The 27,662-nt window shown below is 35.8% G+C and overlaps 10 protein-coding genes across 10 annotated transcripts; 6 read left to right on the top strand and 4 right to left on the bottom strand.

The window, feature by feature from the left end:
* Positions 1-93: 93 nt before the first annotated feature.
* BDB00DRAFT_757488 (uncharacterized protein) lies at positions 94-279 on the bottom strand (the record flags this gene model as incomplete). The annotated part of the gene is made up of 1 exon (XM_053118991.1): positions 94-279. The coding sequence occupies one exon, from the start codon at positions 277-279 to the stop codon at positions 94-96; it is 186 nt and encodes a 61-aa protein (XP_052983271.1).
* A 129-nt stretch (positions 280-408) lies between these two features.
* On the top strand, positions 409-1,524 carry BDB00DRAFT_49351 (ribosome biogenesis regulatory protein-domain-containing protein). The gene is made up of 3 exons (XM_053117585.1): positions 409-522; positions 613-708; positions 794-1,524. Exons 1-3 carry the CDS (start codon positions 482-484, stop codon positions 1,338-1,340), a joined length of 684 nt encoding a protein of 227 aa, XP_052983270.1. The 5' UTR covers positions 409-481; the 3' UTR covers positions 1,341-1,524.
* On the bottom strand, positions 1,525-3,092 carry BDB00DRAFT_49560 (uncharacterized protein). The gene is made up of 3 exons (XM_053117588.1): positions 2,735-3,092; positions 2,456-2,597; positions 1,525-2,329 (listed from the first exon to the last, which is right to left on the bottom strand). The coding sequence occupies exons 1-3, from the start codon at positions 2,935-2,937 to the stop codon at positions 1,709-1,711; spliced, it is 966 nt and encodes a 321-aa protein (XP_052983269.1). The 5' UTR covers positions 2,938-3,092; the 3' UTR covers positions 1,525-1,708.
* Positions 3,093-7,969: 4,877 nt separating this feature from the next.
* Positions 7,970-10,063, top strand: BDB00DRAFT_806359 (WD40-repeat-containing domain protein). The gene is made up of 4 exons (XM_053122262.1): positions 7,970-8,318; positions 8,413-8,450; positions 8,545-9,291; positions 9,375-10,063. Exons 1-4 carry the CDS (start codon positions 8,078-8,080, stop codon positions 9,918-9,920), a joined length of 1,572 nt encoding a protein of 523 aa, XP_052983268.1. The 5' UTR covers positions 7,970-8,077; the 3' UTR covers positions 9,921-10,063.
* Positions 10,064-15,225: 5,162 nt separating this feature from the next.
* On the bottom strand, positions 15,226-15,757 carry BDB00DRAFT_785106 (uncharacterized protein; the record flags this gene model as incomplete). The annotated part of the gene is made up of 3 exons (XM_053120520.1): positions 15,226-15,249; positions 15,369-15,502; positions 15,586-15,757. 3 exons carry the CDS (start codon positions 15,755-15,757, stop codon positions 15,226-15,228), a joined length of 330 nt encoding a protein of 109 aa, XP_052983267.1.
* A 3,013-nt stretch (positions 15,758-18,770) lies between these two features.
* Positions 18,771-19,124, bottom strand: BDB00DRAFT_757539 (uncharacterized protein; the record flags this gene model as incomplete). Its single annotated transcript, XM_053118995.1, has 2 exons — positions 18,771-18,969; positions 19,024-19,124. Coding segments are annotated over 2 exons (300 nt in total), but the record flags the coding sequence as incomplete, so codon positions are not given.
* A 1,162-nt stretch (positions 19,125-20,286) lies between these two features.
* On the top strand, positions 20,287-20,902 carry BDB00DRAFT_806353 (uncharacterized protein; the record flags this gene model as incomplete). The annotated part of the gene is given in 4 exon segments (XM_053122261.1): positions 20,287-20,410; positions 20,424-20,509; positions 20,664-20,734; positions 20,824-20,902. Coding segments are annotated over 2 exon segments (210 nt in total), but the record flags the coding sequence as incomplete, so codon positions are not given.
* A 914-nt stretch (positions 20,903-21,816) lies between these two features.
* Positions 21,817-22,170, top strand: BDB00DRAFT_757331 (uncharacterized protein; the record flags this gene model as incomplete). The annotated part of the gene is made up of 2 exons (XM_053118979.1): positions 21,817-21,917; positions 21,972-22,170. Coding segments are annotated over 2 exons (300 nt in total), but the record flags the coding sequence as incomplete, so codon positions are not given.
* A 3,013-nt stretch (positions 22,171-25,183) lies between these two features.
* BDB00DRAFT_785103 (uncharacterized protein) lies at positions 25,184-25,715 on the top strand (the record flags this gene model as incomplete). Its single annotated transcript, XM_053120519.1, has 3 exons — positions 25,184-25,355; positions 25,439-25,572; positions 25,692-25,715. The coding sequence occupies 3 exons, from the start codon at positions 25,184-25,186 to the stop codon at positions 25,713-25,715; spliced, it is 330 nt and encodes a 109-aa protein (XP_052983263.1).
* An 811-nt stretch (positions 25,716-26,526) lies between these two features.
* BDB00DRAFT_785102 (uncharacterized protein) lies at positions 26,527-27,642 on the top strand (the record flags this gene model as incomplete). Its single annotated transcript, XM_053120518.1, has 3 exons — positions 26,527-26,798; positions 26,985-27,394; positions 27,503-27,642. The coding sequence occupies 3 exons, from the start codon at positions 26,527-26,529 to the stop codon at positions 27,640-27,642; spliced, it is 822 nt and encodes a 273-aa protein (XP_052983262.1).
* Between the last annotated feature and the right edge of the window lie 20 nt (positions 27,643-27,662).

The following is a 27,662-nucleotide window of genomic DNA, read 5'->3' as shown; positions in this document are numbered from 1 at the left end:
AAAAAAAACGTTCGTCGCGAGTAAAGAGTTGAAAGGTTGTACGTTCTAGTTGCTGCTGTTGTTCATGGTGTGGAGGGGGGGAAAGAAAACAATTTAGACGGCCAGCAATTCACCAAAGTTGCGCAAGAAGAAGACGGCGCCGGTGAAGACGGTAACGGACAATGCAATGCTAAGGTTTCCCTGTCGAACTTCGGGAGCAAAAAGTTGTGCCTTCACTGCTTGAGTGAACGATGGGGATTCTTGTGATTGTTGTTCTTGTTCGAGCGTACGACGGTCCATGTTTTTTTATATATGGTAGATTTGCGAAAATGAATAAAAAAAAAGAGTTTACTAGGGCAAAAGCAGAGAGATTTTTTTAGAGGGTTTGCGTTCTGGTATAAGCCATCCGAAATTCCCGCACCCGCAGGAACTTTGTTGCCCGAACTTTTTTTTTATTTCTTCTTTTTCTTCTTGACCACATATATATTGTATATTAAAGATCATGGACGTTACCGAGATCTTGGACGCACACAAGGCACAATTGTAAGCTCAAATACAAATTTTCATTCGTCAACGTTTGGAGTTGTCATACATGTATGGTTAATCTCGAGATCGCTTTTGTTCGTTCCATAGTAAGCCAATCACAGTCGAAAAGCTTGTTCCTCTCGATTACGACGTTAATCTCTTGAGCAGCTTTGATACCAATGCTTTTGACGAAAAGCGGCTAGCGTATGTCATTGTTTTTCTTACTATGTCTTAACCTTTTTTGAAAGTAGAAAGAAGAGAGACTAACATGTAACGGTACCTCTTTTAGAAACAAGAACAAACGAGAAGAGTATTTGAAAGAATTAACACGAGACAACACACAATTGATCATCAACGAGATCTTTAAGCTTCCAGTACAAAGCGGTGATAATGGAGTATTAGCTAAACTACCAGTACGCAGCAGCACCCTGCCGCGTGAAAAGCCATTACCCAAGGACAAGCCATTGACCCGATGGGAGAAGTTTGCCAAGGTCAAGGGCATCCAGAACCGCAAGCGAGAACGTATGGTCTACGACGAAGAGAAAGAGAAATATGTGCCACGTTGGGGCTATGCTGGTGGCCAAAAGGATAAGCTGGACGACTGGCTTATTGAGGTGCCTCAGAACGCTGATCCCATGGAGGATCAGTATGCCAAGCGCGACGAGGAGAAGCGAGCACGCGTGGAGAAGAACAAGAAGCGTCAACAGCGAAATTTGGATGAATCATTAGCGTCGATGGTCACTGGAAAAGGAAAGCCTGATGCCTCGTTCGGAAAGGCAGCAGCCGGAGGAAAGGCGGCAGGAGGAAAAGCAGCAAAGAAGCAAAAGAAGAAATAAGCATTTTTTAAACTCATTGTTAAATACTATCCATGTTCATTGTCTCCATCAACACCACACCCATCCCCAGTCTGTTTAGTTCATTAAAAAAAAGAAAGAGAAAGCTTGTCTTTGTTATTTTGCATTTCCACAACATATATATATATATATACACGCATTATTATTACTATTGTTTCTATAGCATTATTTTGAAAAAGTATGGCACATAAAAAAAGAAAAAAGAACGATATTTACAAATTAAAAGGAGCAAAGGGATTGGGGAGAAGTATAAGTGAGAAGGGGTCTGACTACTAATAGGTTGCAGTGTTGTTTGTGAAAAAAGAAGCACTTGGATAGGTGGAGACCAGAGAAGGGAGGTTTTATTTTTATCATTGCATCAAAGCATGCGATACTGGCGGGACAGCTGTAGTCCAATGGTCTCGAGGATAGTCAGTTGCATAATAGCATAGCTGCTGCGATGATGTTGGCATGCGATACTTCTTGTTGTTGGTCGTGGTGTCACCGTCAGGATAACCGTAAGCAGCGATTAGTGTAGACGCAGACGACGTGGTGCTGTTACTGTGGATACTGTCTGGTGTTGAGGACTGTTCCCATCGGTAATCCTGGCTATATTGCGGTGGTGGTTGTTGCTGTTGTTGTTCCAGATGTTGTAGCTGCTGGTGCTGCTGTTGAGGAATGTATTGCTGATAATGGTTATTACTGCTGTTATTATACCAGTAAGTCGAAGTCGGCTGGACATAGCAAGGGTATTGTTGTTGCTGCTGCTGCTGCATTGGAGGATAATAGCAGAACGAGTTGTCAGGATAAACCCCTGTTGCATAGGTGTAGAAATAATAAAATTGCTGCTCAAACGTGGTGTTGCACTGGTTCACCCATCGCACGAAAGCGGACTTATCCACATGCAGCTTATGGCTCACTTGACACAGAAAATCAATTTCCATCTTCACCAAGGCTGATACAGGGATCATGGATGCCCGCGACCAATAGTTCTGAAGTATGAGAAATGTGGGTTAGGATATGAGAATAAAAATTAGAAACAGAAATGCCCACGCCATTTCCTATTTGTGTTACTACTACTAGTACTTTTGGACTAGAGAGAGAGAGGATGTACTTACAGCATCAACTGATCCACAGTCTTCAACAAACTTGTACGCAAGCATCAGTGCCACCATGAAGATCGGTCTCTCAGAACCGTGCATCAGCGTTTTCCGTGTGGACGGTGGCAAGGAGGAAAGATACTTTTGTACATATTTCAAACTAAAAATGCAATGACGATGAAGGAGATGCGTGAATACATGTATACATCTTTGCTGTGGGTTGCCCGTCCATAGTGTCGTTATCGTCGTTCTCTTTGCATACACTCGTAGAATATCTACATTATGGTGTGCATGTACCTCGTGTAAACGACTGCAGGCGACATGTTAAGATAGGACAATACGGCCTGGGCGAACGTATGGAACTCCAGCCGTCGTGCATCGTCCCAGCTGTTGTCATGGCTCTTCTGGCGTGGTGGGTACTGGTTCCATAGCGACGAGACAACGACTGTGCACAGATTGGGCAGTTCTTGTGCAGACCGTAAACACGATACCAGTACCATGGCGATGTTATGTATTAGAGATGGAGAGTGTCGTTGGAGCGAAGAGGAAGAGAGCTGGATTCACAAAGGTGGAAAAAGGAAAAAAAAACACAAGAGAAGGGATAAAAGAAAGAAAAAAGATGATACCCATAAATACCGAACAGTTTGCGGATGGGTGGGTGGGTGGGGGGAGCGTGCATCATCATCATCATCAACACAGCAGCAGCATTAAAAAAGCAACAAATTATTTCTATCCAACAGCAGCCATCGTTCAACCCCCACCCCCATCCCCCTCCCCCCAACAGAATCCGATCGGTGCTTGTATCATGTTCGGCCAAGTAAGAAGGGTGGACAGTGGACACACAGCTACAGCAAAGTATGGCACAGCAGAAACAAGACCGCTGCCGAATAGGGAGCCCCGGCACGCATCACAGCTGCCTTTCACAAGAAAATTCCCTTGTACCCGTAAGCTCGTTGCTTGTATACACAAAACACACCCCAGCCTTGCCCGCGCAAAGAGTGAAGAACAGACTCAGGTCAAATGTGACATCAAAACGATCATTTGTTGTTAAGCACAAACTGCTTCAGAACCGCATGGCCGGAACCCACGCTTCCGTTGTTTGTGTTGCTGATCATTTTAGAAAACCCCATTTCTTTTTGACTTAACGCGCCTAACATGATGTGCTACTACTGCTACTACTACGCACTAGTAGCAAACACTCGACTGAATCATCACCCACCGTGTCTCCTTAATTTCCAGCGATTGTTGACGACTACACAATTTCTCTGGGAGTGGGTGATGGGGAGAGCGGGAGATCGGAGGAGGGGATAAGGAGGCCGGGCAGGGTAAATCAATTTTACCATCCATGCTTGCTTTTTCTTTTTTTCTCTTTTTCTGTTTTGCGGTGATACAAACGATCATATCAGAGAGAGTTGTTTTTTTGAATGGGTACCCAAAGTGAAACGTAAGATGACCCAGCCAGCTGTTGTTGTTTTTAGTCATATCGTCATTGCGATAAATGGGTGCCTCTCTCCTCTGGTGTTTCCTTGCACACTCCAGCTGCGTAGTACTACATAGTGGTTAGATAATGGATCTCTGCTACGCTTGAATTTTGGGCCACCATCATTGGAAAACAGTCAACTGAGTTGGCTGATGTTTTGTTTTTTATTATCGTCACATTGTGTGGTGCAGCGCATCTTCTCTCACCCTTGTGTATCTTAAAACATAACCTTCCCTCTTCTTTTTTTGACCGGATCAACCCATCGAATCACACAGCAGCGCTTCTTGTAAATAGTGGATGACAGAACTCCTATCCCTCCGCCACCCCCAGTCGCTGACTTTTCACATATTTCCATTGCGGGCAAAATATTGTGTTTAGGAGAATAAACGTAATGATCGAGAGTATGTCTAACAACCAATAATTGCTGTATGGTAAACGGGGGAATGATGTGTAGAAAGTCGTCCGCGGGGGAAATCATCCTGCCATCAAATAGATTTGCTCTTCCCTAGTTAAATGTAGCTGATGCTAGGTAGCATATATCAGTGCGAATCATGGTGGAGAGAGGAGAGGAGGTGGAAGAGGAACTGGTATCTGTGATGCAGAAACACGATTATTACACAAAACAGTGACCGATCCTGTAACACCCTCTTCGCCTTTCTAATACCAATGGTTGCCGCACCTTGCGTTCAGACTTGGGCGTGACACGAATTCCCTGTTTGGTTGAGGGGGTTTGGGGGTAGCTTGGGCGCATGATGTTTTTTACTTGTCATTTGGTTATTTTACATTCTGGCATGAATGGACATTTGATGTGTTTGTTTCAGCGAGTTTGGTTCTTTTGATATCGTTCATTTTTTTCGTCAACCACTTTTAACAACATGGACTAATAGGTTAAAAGAATTCTTAGTCTTCATCAACTTTTACTGATTCTTTTACGTTTTTTACTGTCTATACAATTGATCATTCTTCACACTATTAATATCAATTACATAGTCATGGTACAGCATGAGGTATCTGATGAGCTCTATATAGAAACTGATTTACAAGAGGAATCTTTCAGAATCAAAACTGCAGATGACAGACAAGAAAAGTCTAAATTAAAGAACCGGGCTAGTTCGACAGCCATCATCCAATTCACCATGTATCTATTCACGTTGTTTAAAACTTCTAATCTGGTGTTATTTGACAGGATCTTACATGGTATATACAATGATATGCAGATTGTTCAACTTACTTATTTGATTCGAAATGTGATACTCAGTGCAGCTGCAGTTGTTCGTAAACCTATTATGCTGGTACGTACTGTACGGAATCAATGGAAGCGTTTCAAGAACGAAGAGTCGTATTTACTAGGCCAAATAACCACAACTTTTCGGAAGGTTACGATGGTGATTGAACTAAAACAAGGAAGCAGACACAAGAATGCTTTGGGACACGTTTGATTTGGCAATCATGCAAAATGGTTTAGATAGGCACCTTGTACAGAAGTGTGGCCCAACGGTTAAAAGACTTACAATGAAGCACGTACATCACCTGAAACTATCAAGAGCGGATGGACTGGGTGTCAACAACAATCCAGAAATATATTTTGCAAGCTACGTATATGTTGACGAGGCAGGATCCAACCTACATAGTAAACGTACGTTTAGACGGTCTGAAAAAGGCGAACCAGCAAAAGTAGTAGTTGAAAAAAACAAGGCATTACATGAGACGATCACTTTGCGTAGCTTTGTATACTGTAATGGATATTTTGGACAAGAGTGATATGCCTGACAAGGGAAGACGCAAGTATCCATCATGCGAAAAACGTAAATGAGGCAGTAGAAGTTGATGAATTCAAGGGATCTTTTAATCTATTAGCCCATGTTGTTAAAAGTGGTTAACGAAGTAGATTAACGATATCAAAGAATTGAATTCGCTGAAACAAACAAAACACATCAAATGTCCATTCAAGCCATAATGTAAAAAAACCAAATGCTAAGTAAAAAACATTATGCCCCCAAGCTGCCCCCAACTCTCTCAACCAGACAGGGAATCTGTGTCACGCCAACTTGGAAAAGTAAGGTGAGGCAACCATTAGTGAAAATACTGTAATATCAAAGCACGCGTACCGCACTCTCTCGTTTCTCTTCCTTGTCACGCTTGTGACATGTATGACTAATGGGAGGAGAAGGAACCCTATTATACAACCTAACATCGAGACTGTTGTTGTTGTGCGTGTATATAGTTTTCACGAAACGCTTTATTAATAGCTAATGTTCTTGTTGTTACAGCAGCGTATACAAGACAGGAGGCTTTATCCAACAACACAGACATACAAAAACAGGTTTTCTCTGTATGAGCCTGCACAAGCAATTAAATAATGTGCATCGACATCACCTTTTTCTTCCAGTGGTGTTGCAAACTCGGCGGGACAAATGTAAGAGGCACATAAGACTGTTAGGTCCCACTACATACAGTGCTTCTTTTGCTGGTGGCCAAAATATCTTTTAGGACAAATTGCATAATTGTTTATTGTTGTACGAGGACACTACAAAACTTTAATTCATTACACATAACGCATGTATACGCACAAACGGAGTTCGTGGAGGGTGCTTGAAAGAGCGGGGGCAGGGATCGCCACCGAGTCTATTGCTTCGCGTTGCATCATCGCCGACCAACCTTGTATTTACCAGCAAAGTTCGCTACGGGCGATAATACAGTACAATCGTGCTCCCTTACTTTAGAGCAACTTTAGTCCGTGGGGTTTCGCATCCGCTTGCCGAAAACCATGGGTGATATAACGGTACAGTAACAGAGCTAATGAACACAAAAAGAATATCCTTAGTACTAACACAACACGACCCCATTCTGTTGATGATGGTATCAGTACCATTCCTCTTTCTGGTGTACACGTTTCGGTATAAGTATAATAATGAATCTACTTATCGAAACTATCGTGCACTAAGCGTGCTTTGTAGCAGGTCGATCGTTTGTATCGATGTTTTCTTAGAAAAAATTTTAAGGGACTGGTTGAGGAGGAATTATTCTTATGAATTTGACGGACAAGATCAAGATGAGGTTTAGCAGAAGCATTGTCTAAGACGGCACCATCGCTAATCCTTCAAACAAATATACTTCAGTAAAGCAATAACAACGATACTACACAGAAAAGAATGACAAAGCTGATGGATAAACTACGTTTTCTATGCTACTCAAACTAACAGCATATCATATGAAGGATTGTATGCACTTGAAGCTTTATCACTTACATAAAAGCGCTGATGTTGTTGAATCAACGCTTTATCCTTCTAAGTTTCCAAAAGGTGTTTGTATTTCAATGATGTTGATGATGGATAGTATACTGTTTTGTATTATCAATCAGATATTTCTTAAACGAATAAGGGGATTTACTGATTAATTAAATCAGTCGTTGATGTCTGTGACCTTGCATAGTTTCTCGGTGAAGCACAACACATTACAGCACAAGCGTAGTTGCCAACACAGCAGTCTGTAAAAAGCCATCATGCCACCGCTGACAGCTACAGTAGCAGTCAACTCATTTCAATCTAATACATGTCATTGACATAGCGCATTGTGGCAGATTGTGCTAGGGGTGTTATTACCATGGAATTATTTGCGCCCGCTGTAACAGACAGTATCTATCACTTCACCATGTCAAGCAATGTACGGTGAAAAAGTCATAACATTGTGCTGTGCTCGTTCATCAGCGTCCACGAGAAAAAGCAACATTTCCTTGGTGAAAAACTCAGTTAAGATTAAATTGAAGTATCCCACAACATGTCAAATTTTTATACAGAAGAGTAGCAGCAGTACAAGGATTTGCAAGGCTTTATGGTGACATGTATTGCTCAAGCGTTAATGGGAGGATGTCACATGCTACGTGTGTTTGCGTAGCATTAATTCCACAAATAAAAATTTTAAGGCCCCACTATCACTTTTTCGTTGTTCATGAGACGCAATAATTATGCCAGGTGAGTTATTAATCTTAAAAAAACTGTTAAGCTGATTCGAATAAAAACACTTGCCATTTTCGAGCCATTATTTCTCTCGATCTCTATCTCTCTTTCTCTTTCTTGTTGTGCAATATACAACCGTACTTGTGCCATCACCACTACTACGATAATTTCTCCTCTTCTTTCTTGCTTTCTTTTATTGTACGGATGCTGCCACCGTCCTCATCAGCATCAACTTCTAGATCAAGCTTTAATGAGAGTCGATATGTTTACGACTATCTTCAAAAACGGCTACGAGGGATTGGAGGACACAACCGAAGGAACAACAACAGCCAACAGGAACGACAAAGGATATTGCAAGCTGTGCGATCACAATCAGTTGCTGCATTGACCGAGAATCCCATCAATTTAGAAGACCATGATAAAATATTTGCATCTGCGTGGATTAGTACGTAAGCACACTCGTCCTTTTGTTGGATTGATCAACTTTGTGTTAGAAAGAAAGCACATCTGGAAACTGATGATTGGTAACTAACAAACAGGTAGTACAAGGGTGGTTATTGGGACCAAAGAGGATAAGGTAAATGGTATACCTTTGCAGATGATAAACACATACAGCATACAGGCTCCTCATCTGAAGGATCTTACAAATTAAAAACCTCCTCGTTGACTAGCTACTCTTGCTCAACATTAATGATTCAAAAAACCCATGGACAAGTATTCCATTGATGAAATACAAGGCGCCGTCACTAGCATCTGTAGCAAATAATCATCAACGTGTCAGTAGAAGCACCGATGCACGAATGACCACCTCCGCAAGTCGAAGAACAAAAGGACAAAGAAGCAATAATGCAGCCGAAGGCAACAACAGCAGCAATACAGCAGAGAACGATGATGATGATGATGAAAGTAATGTGTACATGCGCGAGCCAATCACACCCACAAGTATACGGCAACGGTTTGGCGTTTCGTCACAACATCATGAACAGCAACAGAAGAAAAAGTGTGAAGGAATCCGTAGTCTGTCCGTAAACCCGAGCAAAACACTACTTGCAGTTGGATTGGCGGACCCACCCATCGTGATGATCTATCGTCTGCCCGAACTCAGCCCAGCCGGCATTACCGCCCGTGACCATCGTGATGCAGTCTTTAGCGTACAGTGGTTGGATGATACCACGTTTGTTACTGGATCACGCGACGGGTCGTTGGGTCTGTGGAAAATGGATGACAACAGGGAGCAGAACGAGAATGATGATATCGGACGACGAACGGTGCAAGAGATACCACGCATTTGGGCAAGTCAAACTGCTGGTGGGTTTGCTCCACGGATCCGGGACACAAAACTGACCGGGTGCACAACAGCAGCGAGTTTGGCGGCAAATGGAATTGTACAGATCTGGGATCTAAAGGAGCGGCAAAAGGTAAACGATATTCTACCTTAAGAAATGGATTCAGATGACACTAAATTTTTAAACATGGCGTACATTATTCGAAAAAAAAACAGCAAAGGAATATCAAGTTATGGCATACGCGAGAGCTTGTCTGTATTGCAACACAACAAGGAAACGAAAGAGGGTTATTAGCCGTTGGGTCACAAGAGCATGTTACTCTACTCGATCCACGACTTTCATGCACCGCTTCTGCAGAACAAGAATTTCCGTCGCAGGACCAGGATTGGGGTGTACGATCACTGGCATTTCATGATCATATTGTGACGTGCGGTGGCGGTCTTGGCCGTGTATCGTTTTATGACATTCGCAAAAAGGCATTTATACCTTCGAACAGTAACACGACAACATCTTCTTCTTCTTCGTCATCGCCTTCATTATTGTCGTCTCCTCCATTGTCCGATACTTTCTGCTCCGTTTCATCGGGATGGCTGGACGAATCGAGCTCAATTTATCAGACATATTTTCATGGTCAGCACCGACTGATGCCGCAAGCAGTATACACATTAGAATACAGTCCAGATGATTCCGGCAAGCTGTTCACTGCGGGTGGACCTATTCAAAGCTCTTTACGTGGTTGTTATGCTGCTTTATGGTCTTAGAAAGATAAAATAATAATCTAAAATCATCATTATTGAGTTATTACTACTCGTATATAGTCAAAGTCAAGAAATGATTTGTTAGCGTTGTATAATCTTTTTGTTTGTTGTAAACAAATATCTCTCTCAAATATGAGGAATTCCACCATATAATTGAAATCCGATTACTTGGCCTTAGAAATTTACATAGTGCGCTTTTACTAACTATTAACGTGCGCACAGACCATCTCATTCGGAATTCGGTTAGACAACGAATCAATTCCTCAATTCTTGCTAGTAGAAATTTGTCTTTTTCCGTTTTCGAATTTAATTTTTTATGAGACACAAAAACGTAGCGAATTATCAGCTTTGGGAATCAGAACGGGTGTTGAACACCATGGACTTGAACATTCGACGATAACTCCTTTTTCTTTCATTTTTTTGACTTCTGCAGCAATAGCAGCTTTTTCAGCTAGTGATCGTCGGTGGAGCAGGCGTAAAAACAGGTGCGGCATTGCCTGTGTTGATATAATGCATGATTGGTACACTTGTTTGTTTTAGTGATTGGTTGTACAAATCGGGATGTTGTAGTATAATTGTTGAATTGGTACCAGTATTGTTATTAATAAATCCGTCGTCGTCATTTCTGTTGTTGCTGTTGCACGGTTGCTGTTCGCCACTCTGATATCTTTTTTCTGGATCAAGGTTCTGGTGTCAGGATCCAAGAAAGTACCTAATCCCACAAGCCAATCCATACCAAGGATTAATTTGATGTTTTGTTGTGGGACTACGCGCAATTTGGTTGGATATTGTTGATCATTCATTTCAAAGGTGTGTGGTATTCCACATTTCATAAAATCAATTCCCATACATCGCTCTCATAATAATATCATCATATCTCATAGCAAACAATAATAAATAAATAAATAAATAATAATCGGTTGCTAAGTTCCTGGATCTACTACAAACAATAATCATCCATAAAGAAATAACAAATATAGTTCAATTAATATGAATCAATAATAATAATAATAATAATAAAGGGTACTCTCCCCAAAAGTCCCGTACAAACAAACACATATACAATCCAATAATAATACCAATATCAATTATGAGAACAATCCACGATTGTATCTATAATAACAAACAACTACCATTTCATTCGGAATATTGTGATAAAAAAACATATATAAACAACTACTTTAGAAATCATTATAAAGAACAGATTATATTTTTCTTTCATCAAATAAAACACCTAAATCGATTCTCACAAGACTTATACTTGTTCTCTTTTTATCGTTCTTTTCAATACTTATTCTTTTACTGCTTTCTCTATTTAAATCCTACCTATTCCACAAGGTGACAAAAAGTTGTTTGGTTGACAAGGCTTTAGATTTATTGCCGTACTGAATAAACATATTTGATGCAGGTGCAGCTGATAGTTGCGATTGTTGAACTGTTGCCTCGTCGGTTGTCGATACTTCTGAACCTGTGTCAATTAATTCTGATACAATCACATCATCAAGTTTGGCATTTACTGTAAAACGCAAAGAATTTTGATTTTTATTGTCAATTTGTAAAGATTGTTTAGTTGGAATTGCTTCAGGTTGTTGACTGTTTTGAGATAAATGTTGGAATATTCGTGATTCGAATGTATCGTGATCATCTGTTGTGTCTATGCTAAAACCTGTGCTGTTGTTGTCGATGCCTTCTTTACTAGATCCTCTCACTACTGATACTGATGCTTGGTGAGTTACTTGTTGTTCATTGTTGTTTCTTTTATTTTTGTTGTCTTTAATCTGTTTGCTTGTGGCCAAATTTACCACAGCCATGACAGTTCCCATTGAACTTTTCCTGCTGCCATTATTATTATTGTTTTTGTTACTGCCGTTGTCATAGTTGCCTCGTCGTCTAGATTTCTTCCCATTTTGTTGTTTACGCTGAAAATTACTATCGAAGTCCATAGGGGTTGCTGTATCTGTTGTTGTTGGTGCTGTTGTTGATGGTGGATGCATGGCTGGTGGAGTTGAAAAAGGAAGTTTTGGGATACCGTGATGAAACAGGATTAATATGTGCTGTGGCTGTTTTATCGGTTTGTTCTAGGTAAATGGTATATTGGATTGCTTCGTCGAGAGTACTGGGTTTCTTTCGGGAAACTTCACGAACGACGTCAGGATGGGAGTGATAATGAAAAAAGTATAATTTCAGTTCTTCTTTCATTTTGTTGTCGATCTTGTTCGATGAAAGTTTCTATCTTGCGCTAAAAGTAACCATACTTCCGTTTTGTTGTTTCATTTCTGGTAATTTCGAGAGTGCCACGACAGATGCATGTTGAGCGCCCCCAAAATGAACGATAAAATAAATTTTGAGTTGATCAATATCCTTTGTTACTGCTTCGTCTAACGAATCATACCAAACGACTGCATCGTGTTCGGGAGCGCGAATTTTTACGTACTTCCATTTTCGGCGATTGCAGGTAAAGCAGTCGCTCTGGCAGGAAAACCGGTCTCTTTTTTCTGAGCGCGTTCCTTGACTACTTACACTCACTAGTCATACAATCATACTAACACCAATCTTTACGTACATCAACCTTTACGTACCTTTAAAACATAGTGTGGGCTTTCTTGCCCTTCCGTGAAATTTGATTATATATACAAAATCTTCAAAGTAATAACAACAACATGTATGGTCCTTTTAGCGCTCAAGGTACTTAAAAATCATATACAGCAGGTACGTAAAATCGGAAGTATGTAACTCCAAAATGAGAAGTACGTAAAATTTTATAGGTTAAATATACAGCGCGAGAACTGATTTACTGTAAGGTGCGAACAGGGACAAGACAACACAAGGCCAGAAACACCGGACGAGAATGTGCTAGGTGCTTTCGGCAAGAACAGGACAAGACAAGAAGGAAGCCAGAAGGCAGGAAACCAGATAAGGAGGAAAGAAACAAGAACAAGGTATAGGGAGGAAACAAGATAACTGACTGATGTTTTATCGTTCAAAGACTATGATATATATATATATATATATATATATATATGTCTTTACTATAGAATTCAATGATGTGAATAAACGGAAAGATTGGTATTAAGGTCGATAATTCGGATGATGATGATAGATGGGGATTTAATATGTCATCAACGAGGTTGAGGATGATCACTTACTAGAGGTCGAAGAATGTTTATGACATTTATGTACTTCGGTGGCCAAGTACATAAATTTTTGCATAAAAAGTAAGGTGAAGTACGTAAAAAATTTACAGTAGCCATCGTAGCTGCGACGGTTATACAGAGTCAAAGTATGATAGGCTACATCAATGGTAGCTATTTGTATGATCTACTCAAACGAGGCACAAAAAAGACAAGAAGTACGTAAAATTCCCAAATAGGAAGTACATAAAATCTTATAGTACAAATATACAGCGTCAGAAGCGATTTACGTACTTGAGTGGCTAAGTACATAAAAACTTGGAGGCTAAGTACGTAAAAATCCAAAAAAGGAAGGTGAAGTACGTAAAAATTTACAGTACCCATCGTGTTCTATTGGCATTATGAATTCAAGACAGCTTTCTTATTTATCGTAACCATAGTAACTAATGGCTTTGTCGAAAATTGATAACCATATATATGGATTTTCGTCAGCTTTACCTGCATAAGGTCGCAAAGTCAAACGTCTGTACTTTTTGGTATTTACTGTTGTGGCGTCATTTTGTTGGGCTTGTCGTATGCGATTATTATTATTGTTGTTCTGACTGTCTGAATCGGAATGTTCGCTTCCGGTCGCCCAATCAGACATGCTTGATCCCTCCGAAATAATCGATACTAGTACTCTCGGCTGTTGTTGTGGTGTTGAGCTTGGAGCTGGTTGTTGTTGTTGTAACATGGCTTGGGTTACACTTTGTAACGCCGAAACAAGGGGCGGTTGATTCGCTCTTGGTGTAATTGATGCGCCTACTTTAGTTGTTACGCCATAATCGCGATTTTGCCCCTGAATGTGGTTTGATTGTTGTACTAATTCCTCATGATGACGATGTTGATGTTCTTGAGGTTCACCACTTCTATGTGACGAAGACAAGTCATAAAATTCTAGGGATTGTCATTCCACAACTGGGTTCATTTCATCATACAGCTGATCCATATTACGACTTAACTGATCGACTTCTGCTTGATGTTGACGACTGGGTTCTTCAAGGTTTTGTTGCATTTCTCTTTCGGGTTGCTGTTGCCATGCTATCATTTCTTACTGTTGTCGATGCAGAGCTTCTTGTCGTTCTGCACGCATTTGCGCGAGTTGTTGATAAAAGGTTTGTTGTATGGTCAGTTGTTGTTGTAGTAGTGGGAGTTGCTCATTGCCGACTATTTGTTGTTGTGGCATCTGATGGATGCTGTCACCTAATCCACTTAATGGCGACTGCTGTTGTTGTTGAGGACCAGCAGGTACATGATGCTCTAAGGCCCACGGATTGTTTTGTTCTGGATTATGAGGTGGCTGTGATGAATTATCGTAATAAGACATTTTTTTTTGAAAAACTTCTCTACCAACTGTAATAGTACGAAAGAACAACTGGTGTTTATTATGATATAGACATTTGAGATATATATATTGGGATAAGGGGTTGTGGCTACTTCTATATGTTACAGTATGTCACATTCAGTGTTGTAAAATCGTACTAAATGCATTAATAAATTGCATGGCTTTTTATCTTTTATGTTTGTTCGCATTGGAATATACAGTATTGTATTTCCTATAAAATTATATTATATAAAAGCGATGGCGATTATATCGATCGATATAAAGGAGAGGGAAATTATCGGTGAAGATAACCAACCATTAATAGAAATAAAAATACAAGTAGAAAAAAACAAATATGATGAAAAGAAATAATAGAGGGAGTTTACCTGTATCTAATACGCATATATTTATATCTACAAAGCCCTTATCCAAATCCACGGTCGAGAACAAATAGTCCAATAGACTCCATTCACAAGTCAAACCATATATACACGTTTTGGAATAGGGAAGGGAAGGAGGAATCTCTATACCTAATCAATATGCCATCCATAAAACCATTCCAGAATACCGTTATTCACCCACCTCTGCCGAATTATCGAATCGTTCAAATCAAGTGATTGTTCAAAACAGAACACCAATAGCTTTTTTCACCCTAAACAACAAATACTTCGTTGCTCTGGCTTTTTTATTTATAGTGATATATAAATTAGATATTTTTCAAAGTAGCAAAGAAAGAAAGAAAGATGAACATTTTCATCAAGCATATGAAGATGTGCAGTGGGTAAAGAAATTGATCGAAAGAGCATGTTACTTTTTAAATGACAGTGATGGTGATAAACTCTTTGGCCGTTTCAAATTAATAATTCTGTCAAGCTCGACCTTGTCTAACCTGTTATCCCTCCTTCTCGATCCAACCTGTCCTTCCTTGGCACGATTTTTTTTACTGCACAACATCACCTGCTTTAGTTTATCGAAGGTACCGAGGAGATGGCTCAACTGACCAAGATACTTGGCGGTCTCGAATGAATAGAGCTCGACCATGAAGTAGATATCATCAACCAAAACAAAATGATAGAATGATATATACGTGCCTACATTATGAAAAAAGACCAATTTAGCGAGCGATGAAGACGAGCATCAAGCGAAAAGATTCAAATAATAACGAGCTACTTACCAACCACTTGAACCAATGTCATTGCATTCAAATTCTTTTCATCGAGTGTATCCTTACAGAAAGCCACCAATCTGATCATGTCTTCGTGTCGTTTACTTGAATCGCTTCTTTCAGGTTTTACTTCGACAAAGCCTACTGAACAATCAATTTCACGTTGTTTCATGAGATACATGTTTCTGTCAGGTTGTCTAATATTCGTTCCTGGAATTTGTTTATTCAACCTAGCATAGAATAAAAAAACTCAATCAATACCAAAATTTCATAAACTAGACATAATCAAAACAATATGTATAGGGATTAAACTTAAACTATTAATTATAACACATTTAATTGTTTAATATTTATCAATGACTTAATAATAATTTTTTATAAATATATATAATTCTCAGATTTTGAAATTTTTTTAAGATGAATATCAATTTAGTATGTAAAACCTATTTACATTTGTTACTATGGAGGAACAATTCTATTTATTTATTGTGAATATAAATCAAAGCAGTTGATAGTTTATAGGGTGTAAGTTGTAAAAAAACTTGCACCGTGACTCTTTGTGGTTCTTTCTCTTAGAGAAAGGTTCTTGAATTTCAATAAAAAAATAACATTTTTGTCTTTAAAAAATTCAAAATAACTTTATACTTATTTTAATTATATATAATTATCAGTACTACAATGACCTAATTTTTATCTTATAAAATAAATTTACATACTTTTTTCTATAAAATTGAATTTTATTATATTATATGAATTAGATATCAAAATATAAGATAAATAATAATTATATAGATATTTAATTTTGGTTTTTGCCTAAGGTTATAAGTTTTTCCTGATTGCTTTGTAAATAAGTTAAAAGAACGGTTTCTATTATGAATTTTCAAAATGGTATTTGATGAATATAATAGCTCAATAAATAAAGAAAAAGTTTTAAAATATAAAACATTATTACAGGAAGAGATAGATAAATTAATTATAAATGAATAGGGATTTATAAATGAAAATTGGAAGAAAAAACAAAATAATTATAAGCATCGAACAGAATTGAAATATATTAAAGAAATAGATGAAATTAAAAAAGAATTATTACAAAAGTTAGGATATACTTCTGTATTTTACTTTTTAACTAAATTATATACATATAAGGATTATCCTTCACCATATTTTGAAATTGAAAAAGGGTTATATTTAATATATCATCTTGTATCAGGTATTACATCTAAAGATATGAAAAGAAATATACCATATACATCATTCTATAAATTTTATAAAGAATTTTGGATAACAAATTATGATAGTTTGAATAAATATGTAGATATATGTCTAAAAAATATGTTTTCTAATATTAAAATAAGAATTTATTCTGCATTAATAAGAAACCCTAAAAACTTTAAAAATATAACATTACTATTAGATGGTTATGATAGTACTATTGAATATGATAAGCCTGACATTTCTGCACAAAAACGATGGTCATATAAATTAAAAACATCAGGTTTAAGAACATAAGTATTAATAGATATTAATAATTTTATAATTGCAGTTTCTGATAGTCAACTATGTGGAGTTAGTAGTGATGGTGGTATGTTTTTAAACATGAAATTATATACGAAAATGGATAAAAGAGATGTTTTAGCTATTGATGGTAGTTACACATTATTTATTAAACAGTTTGAAGACTTATGTAAAAAGAAACATATTTCATTAAGTGATAATAATTTCTTTTGTCCTATTAGAAAAGATCCTAATGAAGAATTGAATATACAAGAAAAACATTTTAATGATGTATTTGGAAGTTTTCGGTCAGCTATAGAAAACCAATTTTGTGAATTAGGAAATAAACTTAAACGATTTTCTAATAATAACTCTACATTAAAAACAGATGATTATAAATATATTAACTTACAAATAAAAGTAGCATTTTTACTTAAAAATATACAATTATTTACAGATACATTCAATATGTTTACACAAGAACACCATAAACTATGGGCTGAAAAAAACTTTGAATTTCCTACTGATGAAAAACTAATAGATATAGTTTTAAATAATGAGATAAAGCAAATGGAAAAAATTAAAATAATGAGTGAATTACAAAAAGATTTATCAGATTTATCATTAGAAAGTGATAATATGATTATTGATGATAATAATAATACTGAAGAATCTAATAATCATATAATTGATAATAATGAAGATATAGATTTCCCTGAATATAAAAATATTAATAGAAAAAAAAGAAAGAAAAATAAAAGTGAAAGAAAAATTAATTTAAATTTAATTAGAGAAATTAACAAAAATAATAATTTTTATGAAATTGAAACAGTTATAGAACATAAATTAAGTAAAAATAATGAATATGAATTTCTTGTTAAGTGGAAAGATTATGATAAAACAGATTATTCCTGGGTAAATGAGAAAGATTTCAATGAAAAACAAATATTAAAAGATTATTTTAAAACCAAAAACATTAAGTATTAAATTAATTATTTTTGTATATGTAGATTATTATTATAATGTTTCTAATAATTATATTTAAACTATTAAATGTAGTAGGTTTCATAATTTTGTTATTAAACATAAGGATAAGGATTAATTCTCTATACGTACTACTGGAAGTATCGATCATTGGGGGGATCATGGAACAATGGGTACAGTACGGGGTCAATATATGCACCTTGCAATTCTGATTCTCCAATTTCTTCATCAGTGTGAGTAATCGTTGGGAGCTTGTTGATACTATATAAAAATTCAATGTGTTTAACGATAAATATGTGTCATCTATGATCCATTGAGCTCCTTACCAATTGATCAAGATGTCAATGAGTCTGTAGCAGGCTGTTCAATACTTTATTAATTTTTTTATTTTTAATTTGTTTTATATATTTATATATTAAGTTTTATTTTTAAATAATAGATAATGATCAATATAATTAGGGGTGGTCAGAGAAAATCTTTGATTTTTGATGACGTAGGTAGCTGGTCATTATGACGGTAGTCATAACCCTAGAATGATGGTAGTCATTCTAAATACTTGCCTACAAGTGTCTCATAAACAGTGTTCTCTGTAGTCGTCAACATTCGCGTCTCTAGCCAAGTCATTTATCTTTTGTTCATTGATCGATTGCTTTCAGCACCCAATTGGAAATCCTACAACGATTAAAAAACTGTTAATAATATGGTAATCGATAATACTAAGGAGGTATTTCACCAAGACTTACCCTAAAGATTGCTGAGATATCATTGTATAGCTTTGTATCAAACTTTACTTTCGGATCAATGATTTCTCTCACTAAGGCAGCGTGCATCTGTTTTAAGTATTCCAATCCAAAGTGCTTGACTTGTTGATCACTATATTCGCTCTCTTTCAGAAATAAAACATTTAATAAACATCTATATATAAACAACGTTAGCAGCGAGATTACGCAACAAATATATACAACTTACAAGATCTCTTGCAAATAGCCATCAATGTAAAAGCCTTTTTGCTTTGACGTGATCTCAGCTGCTTTCTTGTACGCCTCGAAGCATTCATCTAAACTGGTGTCACCTCCATCTGAAGTAGCCTATTAACCCTCATAAGTAAACCAATCCATTTGGTCCTACAGCCAATTAGATCCCCACCGCCTTCAAACAAACCTGTTGTCCAGCAGTACTGCTATGGGTAAACGATCGTTCCGCATTTTGTACAAAAGTGGCAAGAGTGTTCCATCCTGCTTCGTTAATGATAACATCGGCTTTTGCTTCAGCGAACAAAAGTTTCAAATCTATTTGTATTCCTGGCCCGCGTTTATGACTTTTTTTCACCGATCTAAAAGCAGCCTTCAATTTTAACTGCAAGTTCATTTTGGCATCTTCCACGCTGTCAAAGTTCGAAATATACTGTTTCACAGTGGTTTTTTGAGCGGTACAGAATTTTATTAAGCTTAGATACCTTTCGGTTCGCACATGCTCTTTCATTACTATTATTAGGAAGAGTTTTAGGTTAAAGATCATCGTGACAAGGAATCACACACACAAAAAGAATTTACTCACAATCTATAACGTCTGACATCTTTTCTTGTGGTACTTGTTTGGTTGTATGAAATAATAAGTTTTCTTTTTCACTTTTTATTGATATAAAAAAAAAGTGCTTCATAATTGAAATAAAAGAAGGGTTCTGGCAATGAAATAAAAAGAAGAGTTGGCAATAAAAGTAATACAAAAGAAATAAAACACCTTTCAACCAAAGACACTTTTGGGCAAACGAGGACGAAGGCCAATTTCTGGCCTCATTAATGATGTAAGCAAAAAAAAACAGAGCTGCTCGAGCAACCAAATTTTCCCTTGCGTAGACCAAATTCTTACATATAGGAGTTTAAACATCCGTTACATGTCCCCACTACTATCTTCACTCCTTCGGTAGACCAAACTTCTCCCCACACCGATTTTACAATTTGTAATTCCTTGTTGCGTAGACCAAAAAAAAAGTGGAAGTGTAGTTCTTTATGTAGACCAAAAAAAATATAATAAAACTCTACTATCAGTGATAGCAAATACTCCATTGCGATTTGTCATCAGCTGCAAGCACAAGCACTCAAGAATTACTTGAAACATTGCTGCGCCAGCTACTTCTTTACAAGAGCTGTATTTTACAGCAACATTGAAATGTATATATACTAGTAGCTCCTATGATATAGTAACAATTATCTTTATATTTTATAACCTAGATACTATGGGTCTGGAGGCAAGAAAATAATCGCAAAAACACTTCAAGACATACTGCTGGTACACGAGATCGATGCTGCGAATGAGCACATCAAACCAATGGATACTCTGGAATATATAGCCTCCCGTTCTTGTTCCAGAGGTCAGTATGCGCCTAGTTAGGGAAGATCTTGAGTCGCCCGTTGAGACAGAAGAAGATTGTGATTGCACCATTAGCCTAGCATAAGAACACAGTCCCCTTAGCAATATGGCGCTTCTCTACATAGAGCGTAGCGTTGACTACGGTTGTTTTAAATATCCAGATGACGATGACTCAGAGAGTGAAGATTAGGGCGACCAAGAGCATCATATACCCTGATAAATAAAAAGCAGGACCATACTTTATCTTCTCCAATCTATCCCTATACACTTTCATTTAATCTTCTCTTTTTTTCTCTTTCTCTATACTCTTCTAATAAAAAAAGAAAAAGGATAATGTCTAGAAAAAGTTGTCAACCCTGAGTGGTAAATGGCTACCACTGGATATTATACCTCACTTACTGAACGTCACTATAAGGCAACATAATAAAAGTTGGTCTACACAAAGAACTACACTTCCACTTTTTTTTGGTCTACGCAACAAGGAATTACAGATTGTAAGGAAAAATCTGGAAATCGGTGTGGGGAGAAGTTTGGTCTACCGAAGGAGTGAAGATAGTAGTGGGGACATGTGTAACGGATGTTTAAACTCCTATATGTAAGAATTTGGTCTACGCAAGGGAAAATGGTCGCTCGAGCAGCTCTGTTTTTTTTTGCTTACATCATTAATGAGGCCAGAAATTGGCCTTCGTCCTCGTTTGCCCAAAAGTGTCTTTGGTTGAAAGGTGTTTTATTTCTTTTGTATTACTTTTATTGCCAACTCTTCTTTTTATTTCATTGCCAGAACCCTTCTTTTATTTCAATTATGAAGCACTTTTTTTTTATATCAATAAAAAGTGAAAAAGAAAACTTATTATTTCATACAACCAAACAAGTACCACAAGAAAAGATGTCAGACGTTATAGATTGTGAGTAAATTCTTTTTGTGTGTGTGATTCCTTGTCACGATGATCTTTAACCTAAAACTCTTCCTAATAATAGTAATGAAAGAGCATGTGCGAACCGAAAGGTATCTAAGCTTAATAAAATTCTGTACCGCTCAAAAAACCACTGTGAAACAGTATATTTCGAACTTTGACAGCGTGGAAGATGCCAAAATGAACTTGCAGTTAAAATTGAAGGCTGCTTTTAGATCGGTGAAAAAAAGTCATAAACGCGGGCCAGGAATACAAATAGATTTGAAACTTTTGTTCGCTGAAGCAAAAGCCGATGTTATCATTAACGAAGCAGGATGGAACACTCTTGCCACTTTTGTACAAAATGCGGAACGATCGTTTACCCATAGCAGTACTGCTGGACAACAGGTTTGTTTGAAGGCGGTGGGGATCTAATTGGCTGTAGGACCAAATGGATTGGTTTACTTATGAGGGTTAATAGGCTACTTCAGATGGAGGTGACACCAGTTTAGATGAATGCTTCGAGGCGTACAAGAAAGCAGCTGAGATCACGTCAAAGCAAAAAGGCTTTTACATTGATGGCTATTTGCAAGAGATCTTGTAAGTTGTATATATTTGTTGCGTAATCTCGCTGCTAACGTTGTTTATATATAGATGTTTATTAAATGTTTTATTTCTGAAAGAGAGCGAATATAGTGATCAACAAGTCAAGCACTTTGGATTGGAATACTTAAAACAGATGCACGCTGCCTTAGTGAGAGAAATCATTGATCCGAAAGTAAAGTTTGATACAAAGCTATACAATGATATCTCAGCAATCTTTAGGGTAAGTCTTGGTGAAATACCTCCTTAGTATTATCGATTACCATATTATTAACAGTTTTTTAATCGTTGTAGGATTTCCAATTGGGTGCTGAAAGCAATCGATCAATGAACAAAAGATAAATGACTTGGCTAGAGACGCGAATGTTGACGACTACAGAGAACACTGTTTATGAGACACTTGTAGGCAAGTATTTAGAATGACTACCATCATTCTAGGGTTATGACTACCGTCATAATGACCAGCTACCTACGTCATCAAAAATCAAAGATTTTCTCTGACCACCCCTAATTATATTGATCATTATCTATTATTTAAAAATAAAACTTAATATATAAATATATAAAACAAATTAAAAATAAAAAAATTAATAAAGTATTGAACAGCCTGCTACAGACTCATTGACATCTTGATCAATTGGTAAGGAGCTCAATGGATCATAGATGACACATATTTATCGTTAAACACATTGAATTTTTATATAGTATCAACAAGCTCCCAACGATTACTCACACTGATGAAGAAATTGGAGAATCAGAATTGCAAGGTGCATATATTGACCCCGTACTGTACCCATTGTTCCATGATCCCCCCAATGATCGATACTTCCAGTAGTATGTATAGAGAATTAATCCTTATCCTTATGTTTAATAACAAAATTATGAAACCTACTACATTTAATAGTTTAAATATAATTATTAGAAACATTATAATAATAATCTACATATACAAAAATAATTAATTTAATACTTAATGTTTTTGGTTTTAAAATAATCTTTTAATATTTGTTTTTCATTGAAATCTTTCTCATTTACCCAGGAATAATCTGTTTTATCATAATCTTTCCACTTAACAAGAAATTCATATTCATTATTTTTACTTAATTTATGTTCTATAACTGTTTTAATTTCATAAAAATTATTATTTTTGTTAATTTCTCTAATTAAATTTAAATTAATTTTTCTTTCACTTTTATTTTTCTTTCTTTTTTTTCTATTAATATTTTTATATTCAGGGAAATCTATATCTTCATTATTATCAATTATATGATTATTAGATTCTTCATTATTATTATTATCATCAATAATCATATTATTACTTTCTAATGATAAATCTGATAAATCTTTTTGTAATTCACTCATTATTTTAATTTTTTCCATTTGCTTTATCTCATTATTTAAAACTATATCTATTAGTTTTTCATCAGTAGGAAATTCAAAGTTTTTTTCAGCCCATAGTTTATGGTGTTCTTGTGTAAACATATTGAATGTATCTGTAAATAATTGTATATTTTTAAGTAAAAATGCTACTTTTATTTGTAAGTTAATATATTTATAATCATCTGTTTTTAATGTAGAGTTATTATTAGAAAATCGTTTAAGTTTATTTCCTAATTCACAAAATTGGTTTTCTATAGCTGACCGAAAACTTCCAAATACATCATTAAAATGTTTTTCTTGTATATTCAATTCTTCATTAGGATCTTTTCTAATAGGACAAAAGAAATTATTATCACTTAATGAAATATGTTTCTTTTTACATAAGTCTTCAAACTGTTTAATAAATAATGTGTAACTACCATCAATAGCTAAAACATCTCTTTTATCCATTTTCGTATATAATTTCATGTTTAAAAACATACCACCATCACTACTAACTCCACATAGTTGACTATCAGAAACTGCAATTATAAAATTATTAATATCTATTAATACTTATGTTCTTAAACCTGATGTTTTTAATTTATATGACCATCGTTTTTGTGCAGAAATGTCAGGCTTATCATATTCAATAGTACTATCATAACCATCTAATAGTAATGTTATATTTTTAAAGTTTTTAGGGTTTCTTATTAATGCAGAATAAATTCTTATTTTAATATTAGAAAACATATTTTTTAGACATATATCTACATATTTATTCAAACTATCATAATTTGTTATCCAAAATTCTTTATAAAATTTATAGAATGATGTATATGGTATATTTCTTTTCATATCTTTAGATGTAATACCTGATACAAGATGATATATTAAATATAACCCTTTTTCAATTTCAAAATATGGTGAAGGATAATCCTTATATGTATATAATTTAGTTAAAAAGTAAAATACAGAAGTATATCCTAACTTTTGTAATAATTCTTTTTTAATTTCATCTATTTCTTTAATATATTTCAATTCTGTTCGATGCTTATAATTATTTTGTTTTTTCTTCCAATTTTCATTTATAAATCCCCATTCATTTATAATTAATTTATCTATCTCTTCCTGTAATAATGTTTTATATTTTAAAACTTTTTCTTTATTTATTGAGCTATTATATTCATCAAATACCATTTTGAAAATTCATAATAGAAACCGTTCTTTTAACTTATTTACAAAGCAATCAGGAAAAACTTATAACCTTAGACAAAAACCAAAATTAAATATCTATATAATTATTATTTATCTTATATTTTGATATCTAATTCATATAATATAATAAAATTCAATTTTATAGAAAAAAGTATGTAAATTTATTTTATAAGATAAAAATTAGGTCATTGTAGTACTGATAATTATATATAATTAAAATAAGTATAAAGTTATTTTGAATTTTTTAAAGACAAAAATGTTATTTTTTTATTGAAATTCAAGAACCTTTCTCTAAGAGAAAGAACCACAAAGAGTCACGGTGCAAGTTTTTTTACAACTTACACCCTATAAACTATCAACTGCTTTGATTTATATTCACAATAAATAAATAGAATTGTTCCTCCATAGTAACAAATGTAAATAGGTTTTACATATTAAATTGATATTCATCTTAAAAAAATTTCAAAATCTGAGAATTATATATATTTATAAAAAATTATTATTAAGTCATTGATAAATATTAAACAATTAAATGTGTTATAATTAATAGTTTAAGTTTAATCCCTATACATATTGTTTTGATTATGTCTAGTTTATGAAATTTTGGTATTGATTGAGTTTTTTTATTCTATGCTAGGTTGAATAAACAAATTCCAGGAACGAATATTAGACAACCTGACAGAAACATGTATCTCATGAAACAACGTGAAATTGATTGTTCAGTAGGCTTTGTCGAAGTAAAACCTGAAAGAAGCGATTCAAGTAAACGACACGAAGACATGATCAGATTGGTGGCTTTCTGTAAGGATACACTCGATGAAAAGAATTTGAATGCAATGACATTGGTTCAAGTGGTTGGTAAGTAGCTCGTTATTATTTGAATCTTTTCGCTTGATGCTCGTCTTCATCGCTCGCTAAATTGGTCTTTTTTCATAATGTAGGCACGTATATATCATTCTATCATTTTGTTTTGGTTGATGATATCTACTTCATGGTCGAGCTCTATTCATTCGAGACCGCCAAGTATCTTGGTCAGTTGAGCCATCTCCTCGGTACCTTCGATAAACTAAAGCAGGTGATGTTGTGCAGTAAAAAAAATCGTGCCAAGGAAGGACAGGTTGGATCGAGAAGGAGGGATAACAGGTTAGACAAGGTCGAGCTTGACAGAATTATTAATTTGAAACGGCCAAAGAGTTTATCACCATCACTGTCATTTAAAAAGTAACATGCTCTTTCGATCAATTTCTTTACCCACTGCACATCTTCATATGCTTGATGAAAATGTTCATCTTTCTTTCTTTCTTTGCTACTTTGAAAAATATCTAATTTATATATCACTATAAATAAAAAAGCCAGAGCAACGAAGTATTTGTTGTTTAGGGTGAAAAAAGCTATTGGTGTTCTGTTTTGAACAATCACTTGATTTGAACGATTCGATAATTCGGCAGAGGTGGGTGAATAACGGTATTCTGGAATGGTTTTATGGATGGCATATTGATTAGGTATAGAGATTCCTCCTTCCCTTCCCTATTCCAAAACGTGTATATATGGTTTGACTTGTGAATGGAGTCTATTGGACTATTTGTTCTCGACCGTGGATTTGGATAAGGGCTTTGTAGATATAAATATATGCGTATTAGATACAGGTAAACTCCCTCTATTATTTCTTTTCATCATATTTGTTTTTTTCTACTTGTATTTTTATTTCTATTAATGGTTGGTTATCTTCACCGATAATTTCCCTCTCCTTTATATCGATCGATATAATCGCCATCGCTTTTATATAATATAATTTTATAGGAAATACAATACTGTATATTCCAATGCGAACAAACATAAAAGATAAAAAGCCATGCAATTTATTAATGCATTTAGTACGATTTTACAACACTGAATGTGACATACTGTAACATATAGAAGTAGCCACAACCCCTTATCCCAATATATATATCTCAAATGTCTATATCATAATAAACACCAGTTGTTCTTTCGTACTATTACAGTTGGTAGAGAAGTTTTTCAAAAAAAAATGTCTTATTACGATAATTCATCACAGCCACCTCATAATCCAGAACAAAACAATCCGTGGGCCTTAGAGCATCATGTACCTGCTGGTCCTCAACAACAACAGCAGTCGCCATTAAGTGGATTAGGTGACAGCATCCATCAGATGCCACAACAACAAATAGTCGGCAATGAGCAACTCCCACTACTACAACAACAACTGACCATACAACAAACCTTTTATCAACAACTCGCGCAAATGCGTGCAGAACGACAAGAAGCTCTGCATCGACAACAGTAAGAAATGATAGCATGGCAACAGCAACCCGAAAGAGAAATGCAACAAAACCTTGAAGAACCCAGTCGTCAACATCAAGCAGAAGTCGATCAGTTAAGTCGTAATATGGATCAGCTGTATGATGAAATGAACCCAGTTGTGGAATGACAATCCCTAGAATTTTATGACTTGTCTTCGTCACATAGAAGTGGTGAACCTCAAGAACATCAACATCGTCATCATGAGGAATTAGTACAACAATCAAACCACATTCAGGGGCAAAATCGCGATTATGGCGTAACAACTAAAGTAGGCGCATCAATTACACCAAGAGCGAATCAACCGCCCCTTGTTTCGGCGTTACAAAGTGTAACCCAAGCCATGTTACAACAACAACAACCAGCTCCAAGCTCAACACCACAACAACAGCCGAGAGTACTAGTATCGATTATTTCGGAGGGATCAAGCATGTCTGATTGGGCGACCGGAAGCGAACATTCCGATTCAGACAGTCAGAACAACAATAATAATAATCGCATACGACAAGCCCAACAAAATGACGCCACAACAGTAAATACCAAAAAGTACAGACGTTTGACTTTGCGACCTTATGCAGGTAAAGCTGACGAAAATCCATATATATGGTTATCAATTTTCGACAAAGCCATTAGTTACTATGGTTACGATAAATAAGAAAGCTGTCTTGAATTCATAATGCCAATAGAACACGATGCAGTCGTTTGGTATGATTCGTTGGACGAAGCAGTAACAAAGGATATTGATCAACTCAAAATTTATTTTATCGTTCATTTTGGGGGCGCTCAACATGCATCTGTCGTGGCACTCTCGAATTACCAGAAATGAAACAACAAAACGGAAGTATG

This window comes from Zychaea mexicana, assembly GCF_025766255.1.
Source record: "Zychaea mexicana strain RSA 1403 chromosome Unknown BDB00scaffold_11, whole genome shotgun sequence".
In the NCBI taxonomy this organism is placed as follows: domain Eukaryota; kingdom Fungi; phylum Mucoromycota; class Mucoromycetes; order Mucorales; family Lichtheimiaceae; genus Zychaea; species Zychaea mexicana.
This window is presented reverse-complemented; position numbering and strand designations above follow the sequence as displayed.